This window comes from Haliotis rufescens, unplaced genomic scaffold, assembly GCF_023055435.1.
Source record: "Haliotis rufescens isolate VD_foot unplaced genomic scaffold, xgHalRufe1.0.p SCAF_9, whole genome shotgun sequence".
Lineage (NCBI taxonomy): Eukaryota > Metazoa > Mollusca > Gastropoda > Lepetellida > Haliotidae > Haliotis > Haliotis rufescens.
In genome coordinates this window covers 28,774,829-28,781,721 of record NW_025964383.1, presented here as the reverse complement: position 1 = coordinate 28,781,721, position 6,893 = coordinate 28,774,829, and the positions used below count along the sequence as shown (strand labels likewise).

The 6,893-nt window shown below is 39.7% G+C and overlaps 1 protein-coding gene across 1 annotated transcript; it reads right to left on the bottom strand.

Annotated features, from left to right (window-relative positions):
- Positions 1 to 1,655: 1,655 nt before the first annotated feature.
- LOC124130936 lies at positions 1,656 to 5,203 on the bottom strand. The gene is made up of 3 exons (XM_046493992.2): positions 4,918 to 5,203; positions 3,548 to 3,938; positions 1,656 to 2,332 (listed from the first exon to the last, which is right to left on the bottom strand). Exons 1-3 carry the CDS (start codon positions 5,201 to 5,203, stop codon positions 1,801 to 1,803), a joined length of 1,209 nt encoding a protein of 402 aa, XP_046349948.2. The 3' UTR covers positions 1,656 to 1,800.
- Positions 5,204 to 6,893: the final 1,690 nt, after the last annotated feature.

The following is a 6,893-nucleotide window of genomic DNA, read 5'->3' as shown; positions in this document are numbered from 1 at the left end:
GACGACTAGGCGACTATTGCGTGGATCGATGCTCATGATATTAATCACTGGATTGTCTGGTCCAGACTCGATTATTTACAGACCGCCGTCATATAGCCGGAATATTGCTGAATGCGGCGTTAAACATCCAACCAACCAACCAACCATCCAACCACTTCCATAATGCCTTGGCATAACAGTCAAACTATCAGGACGAATTGAGTGGAATGCCACAATGTTCCATAGCTGTGGGGTCATAGCATCGCAACATTACAAACGTTGAACATTTTTCTAATGTGACATCATAAGGAAACATTGTCACATCTGATGGTATTGATGAATTAATAACATTCTTGACTATTTATAATTTTTTTAACAAACGTATGACATGAACCTTTCGTTTTCAGTGAATATAAATGTTCATTAATACAAGACTGTACAATTTCATTCTTTGATCGGCTTGTCAGGACAGTTTTCATCATTTGTTCAGTATGTTTTGTATTTTTAAAAATTACAAATTAGATCTACTTCTACTGAAAATGGCAGCAGCTGGGCATTGCAGATTTCTGGGGACTAATTTATACCTCGAATCCTCATGGATGCAGCTTCATGTATTTGAGAGAGAGTTTAGGTTTGTTAAATAGTTTAACCACATAAAATACGGATACAAAATTGTGACAAAAACATTTCCCTGAAACACATTTTCACCTGTGAGAAAATAAAATAATTGACATATTTTATTGTGCAAACGTTCTATAAATATTAGGTTTTGTAAATTGTCGTCACATTGCAGCAGTACTCCCCCCCCCCCCCCCCTTGTCGTAAACAAAAGCGAGACGTCTATTTCAATATTCATAAGAAATATCTCTGCCAAGTGCGCAGTCCATTTTTCGATTTTGAATACATGTTAATGATTTGTTTGTTTGTTGTTTTGTTGCAATATTGCAGCTGTATGACGGTGGTTCATGTGTTCATGAATCACTTTTAAATGATGATGATACCAGGTGCTCGCAAAACGGAGGTTTCCGTGACAAGAACATGCAAATAACAATAATCTTGAACAAACACGAGAACATTTGGTTGTCAAACTCATAAATTGCTTTGATGATCATTTTTGTCACTGATCGTCAAATTTGGAAATGCTCTCCGCCAAACAATTTCTTGAAAGCTTTACTAAGGTTTTGAATGGTGTAACCCTAATCAAACGACTTTTGAGCAAGAATCGTATGATGCTATTTGAAATCATTGTAAAGAGAGAGCTTGCTCGATTGTACCTCAAAGGTAAAATATAGACATAGGTTGGAGCTACTGGAAAGTATATGCCCGACAAAAGGGAAAATGTAGTTATTCCTCTTGTCATACAGTCGTGTGGATAGTTTTGTTGTCGCTCATAATATTAATGGGGGCGGTCGGGTAGCCTAGTGGTTAAAGCGTTAGCTCGTCACGCCGAAGACCCGGGTTCGATTCCCGACATGGGTACAATGTGTGAAGCCCATTTCTGGTGTCCCCCGCCGTGATATTGCTGGAATATTGCTAAAAGCGGCGTAAAACCTCACTCCCTCACTCATAATATTAATGCATCAATCGAACTATGAAATATATGAGATGTTTTATTGCTAGGTCAGGTTGATAAATAAGCGTAAAGGAATAAGCTACAATTTGTTGTCAGTGTTCAATTTTATATTATCATGTATAACATTGACAGGTTTAGTCTTCATTACACGATAAATATCTGCAGGATCACTGTATCTCTGAACCAATGGTATGATGTTTAAAGATAAAGATGATCATTGCAAAATTCTGAGGTACATATTATCATGCCTACCCAAACAAAAGCGAACTAAAGATACCCAACGGAGGCATCACAACGTCGTCTTCATCATCATCATCTCCATCGTATTCAACATAATAGTCAGTGTGTTCTGACACTGCGGTTGTGGCATGATCAAGTCTCTCATATCGATATAGTGGTTCGTTACAGCCTGCAGAGACTGTAAAGTAGGATGCCCCATCAAGACTCCATGCAACTGATTCGCCAAATGTTTCTGTCCAATAAGGTAGTTGCATGGACTGTTTGGAATCGGTGAGGACCTTTTCCATATCTTCTTCTGCATCAACATACCAGTAGAATACCTCCTCTTTGAACTTGATAAGGAATCCCTTACCATCTACAGATATATCTCCACCACTCGGACCTTCGTATGAGTTGCCATTGGGTAAAGCCACATTAAAGAGGTGTTTGGCTTCATATTCATCGATTTCATATAACCCTCTAGGTTGGCGGGAAGAATCCATGAGGAAGATTCTGCCTCTTGGTGAAACCATGAGTGTCTTACTATTCTTCAATGTGGATCTGAAAAGATCAAAATGGATACCTTTTCAGAGATTGAAAAGATTTCTTGGCAGTAGAAGGAATGTTGTTCCTAAGGAACTGAACTTAACTGTTTATTTTCTCATATCACATGTTGAAGTACACCGTCGCAAACTGACTACAATAAGCACACTGTTATATGAACTTGTATATTCTAGTAATGCTTGTCGTAAGAGGCGACCAACGGGATCGGGTGGTCAGGCTCGTTGCCTTGGTTGATGCATGTCATCGTTATTCAATTGCGTGGATCGATGCCCATGATGTAAATCACTGGATTGTCTGGTCCAGACTCGATTATTTAAAGACCGCCGTCATTTAGCTTGAATATTGCTGAATGCGGCGTTAAACAACAACAAACAAACATACAAACGAAACAGTCTAATGGAGGCTATACGTTAAAATCGCCCTTTTCATCACTTCCAACAGGTGATCAGGACATTATCACCGTCGTTATTTCTCTGCATAGATTAGATATAATCGACTGTAACATGAACATAAGAATAAGTCCCCCCAAAACATGGTTTCATAAAATACCATGAATTTGGACAACTATTGATCACAGGTTTTCAAATCATGATATATAGCATTTCACGTTACAAAACGACAGTTGCCGTAACAACAACATTGAAAGTTCGTGTGATAATAAATTTTGGCAGAAAAAAACCAAATCGACTTAGAGTGTACATTTCAAGTTTTAGGAACAGAGACCTTCAAATTGACGCTTTTCTGTAACCGACGACATATGAGTGGTGTGACATCGTACTAGGGACGTGCAGAGTAGATCTAAACTTTAGGGATGCCCACTTTATGTTGGCTTCATTTAACCGTGTTAACTTGAATTTTGAGGTTTCAAATGTTAAATCTAGAATGGTTGATCCCACAGGTAGCCTAGGTCTACATTGACAACACATTGTGCGTATCTCTAAAATATTCTGTTGAACATTAACATACAATACAGCATCAAAATGTAATTCGTGACAATCAGTTCAAACTCAATACACCAATTGCAATATTCAATATATGCCAATTTCAATGGCAACATATATTATTATTTGGACACACACTAGTGTAATAAGTAAATTAAAAACAGAAAGAAGTCGATATTGTTTTACGACCGCCTCTCAGTGAGATTTCTGAAAATATATCTGTAAACATGAAAAAGGTAATGCGTGGCCAAAGTTTAGAGTATTAGCTTACTCAAAGCCAATGACCTCGATTTCGTCCTCCCCGAGAGACAGTTTACGACCCTGTATCACTTCCTCTGGTTCCTGTACCTTGTAGATCAGATTAGAAGGACCTTCTCCTGTATGTCCAGTATCAGATACATAAATACAATGTCCAAATCCATCCGAATCACAAGGACCACATGCGATATCTTCCCAGTCAGTGTTGACAGCATCCAAACTGATCTCAACGATAATTGACCGTTTATTGGTGTCGTATGCGTAGATAATGCTTTCCCCTTTTTCATTTTTGTTCCCTGCTCGAATGTAGTAGAAGACACCAGGATGTTGACGGCTTGCACATATACCTGATATGTCCTCTTCACAGGAAAGTATCACGCCAGCATAGTTACGGTTTGAGAACCCTGAAACAAGTCAAGTAATTCTTGATCATGCTGACATCATTCAATATTACAGTTCGTAAACGTCTTTAAAAACACGGTTATCAAAACAGTCCTGTTTTAAACACTTTAGGTACTAAGGTCTTTGATTAGTAGCCACTGTCGAATTGGTTAGAGCATGTCTAATCGCTGAAATGGTTATTCAAATTCTGGAGAGCTCCGCTCCAACTTACCATGTCAATGTGTAACCTTGCTTAAGATGTGATCATCTTTGAAAGCTTATAGCACATATTATTTCTTTGGGTTTTATGACACCTCAAGGTTTTGTAATTATGATCAAATTGTCTAAGACAGGTTTGAAACTTTCTGCAAGTTATGCCAGCAGTGTCATTTCATGATTGATCATATGCAAGCAAGCATTATTCTTATCCGCTTCCAATCAAGCACCTAGCTTATTCTCATTTCATTTTATGGCCCTACATGCTTATCGTAAAAGGCGCTGACTTTGTTGATGCATGTCATCGTATCCCAATTGCGTGGATCGATGTTCATGATGAAAAGGCGACTAACGGGATCGGGTGGTCAGACTCGCTGACTTGGTTGATACATGTCATCGATTCCAATTGCGTGAATCGATGCTCATGATGTCAATCAGTGGATTGTCTGGTTCAGACTCGAATATTTTACAGACCGCCGTCATACAGCTGGAATATTGCTGAGTGCGGCGTAAAACAACAAACCAAACCAAAACAAGCTTTCTGATCACAGATATGTCCTTCACAGAACCACTTTGTGAAACAAGCGATATACCCACTTATCACAAAATATTTGGTTGGTATTTTAAGAGATACTGTCGTACTTCCAACCACTAGTGTCTGTACACTAGACACAGTTTTGTTCATGACATCATGAAATACCTGATATTATGCCGTCAAAACATAAGCTTTTTTTTTACCTAAAAGCAAGATTTTCAAATACATTCATTTTAGACTGTTTGATTTACCCTTGGCTTTTCCTGTAAGATTAACTTCACTCTGTTTCTTGTTGACCCATTCTTCTTTCTTGTTTTCCTCCTCTACTGTCGAGATGTCTTGCCCCAGCCGTTGTTCCAACATGTCCATTGAACTCTGCAGTTCCAACAAGTACGCATATCGAGAGGTATAGACATCATTTTGGGCATCTTTCTGTCCACCATGAGTTATTGCCTTGCTTGGAGAAATTGCTTCACCATTTAGGTTTTGAGCAAGGTGCAACGAAAGAAAGATCGTCACTGACAGAAGAATTCTCATTTTGCCCTTCATTTGCAAAGAAGCCAACTCCTTCGTCAACACAACATACGTGGACACTAATGTTTGTATTGGTAATTGGCGAGAGAAAATAGAAGTCATATCTTCATGATCTTGTACACCTAATCACCTATAACAATACACAAAGAGGGAGTGACTTGATCTTTTAAGACAGGGAACTTATCTTTCTCAAATGGTCATATTACGTTAATAGGTTTCACACAGCGCTTGACCCTAAATGACCATACATATTGATTGTTTTGATATTTGCTTATGTGGGATTGATCGAATCGTATTCGTCTTTCTTCGCTATTCAAAAGACCAAGACGATTAACAGTTTGACGTTAAACAAAAATATGTAATGGTTCCGGTGGGACAGTCTTTAAGTATTCTGTGTCAGAGTTGACCCCAAGTACTTTATCCTTGTCGTAAACGTCGACTTGAACGGGATTCGGGTGGTGTGTGTTGTCTCCATGTATTCTCCATGGCGTGGAACGTTGCTCCTGCTGACAAAAACTGGTTTGCCTGATCCTGACTCAGTTGTTATTATTATTACGGGCTGCCTCGGAAAAGCTAAGTGCCACCTCCGTAGTCTAGTGTTAGAGTGTCCGCCCGGAGAGAGGTAGACCCGTGTGCGATCCCCGGCCGCGTCATACCAAAGACGTTAAACGATGGTACTTGTTGTTACCCTGTCTGGCACTCGGCATTAAGGGGCTAAAACAAGGACTGGTTGGCTCGGTATACTGTGTCTGAGTGGGGTATTCATGTTATCTGCGGCGTGCCATCTCAGTGTGCTAGTACTATAACAGGGGGCACGGGTGGCGCAGTTGTCTGAGGCGCCGCGATTCGCTGTGCAGAGTTGCGTCCCTTGGGCACGCCAGAAACCTATGATTGTGGGTTCGAATCCCGGTAGGCAGCTGATTAGGTTGATGCATGTCATCGTATCCCAATTGCGTGGATCGATGCTCATGATGTCAATCACTGGCCTGTGTAGTCCAGACTTTATTATTTATAGACCAGCGTCATATAGCTGGTGTATTGCAATCAATATCCTGTCCAAACTATTCCTATTATGATAAAAACCCAAACCCTTTTCAATATTCATAAGAAATCTCTGCCTAAAACAGTCGACTCTACGATTCGTACAATGTCATGATCATGTGTTTATGAATCACTATCAAATAGCAATGATACAGAGGTGTTCGCGAAAAAGTGCGCGAATCCTGACCCACCGGTGGCACTCGTCATAAACACATGCAAAGGCAAGTCAAATGTTCACCTGAAAAAAACACGGGAACGCATGGTCCAGGTCAAAATAGGGAATTGCATTGGACATCTAGTGGATCTTAGGTTGGTGTGCACTATAATATCGGCATTACAATAAACTACGGTTAAAACGAACAAAGGGACCACTGATTTTAGTTCGTAATAACCGTAGTTCGTTATAAGCATATATACAGCATATATACAAGAAATGGCCGGTAAAAAAATAAATAAGTTCGTTATATCCGTGATAAGCGTGTTATAAACCTAGTTTACTGTACTTGTTACCCTACCTGGCTCTCGGCTCTCTCTCTCTCTCTCTCTCTCTCTCTCTCACAGTATTCAGACGCGGTCATCTCCCTAAAGGAGTATACTTCCTATAGACATCGATACATGTGTCCTCCACATCATAAAGTGGTGTTTATTAGTG

Coding starts and splice junctions, on each gene's coding strand:
- LOC124130936 (XM_046493992.2), bottom strand. CDS start 5,203: ATGAGAATTCTTCTGTCAGTGACGATCTTTCTTTCGTTGCACCTTGCT. Junction 3,939..4,917: donor TCTTACAGGAAAAGCCAAGG/GTAAATCAAACA, acceptor GACTTGTTTCAG/GGTTCTCAAACCGTAACTAT. Junction 2,333..3,547: donor ATCGAGGTCATTGGCTTTGA/GTAAGCTAATAC, acceptor TGATCTTTTCAG/ATCCACATTGAAGAATAGTA.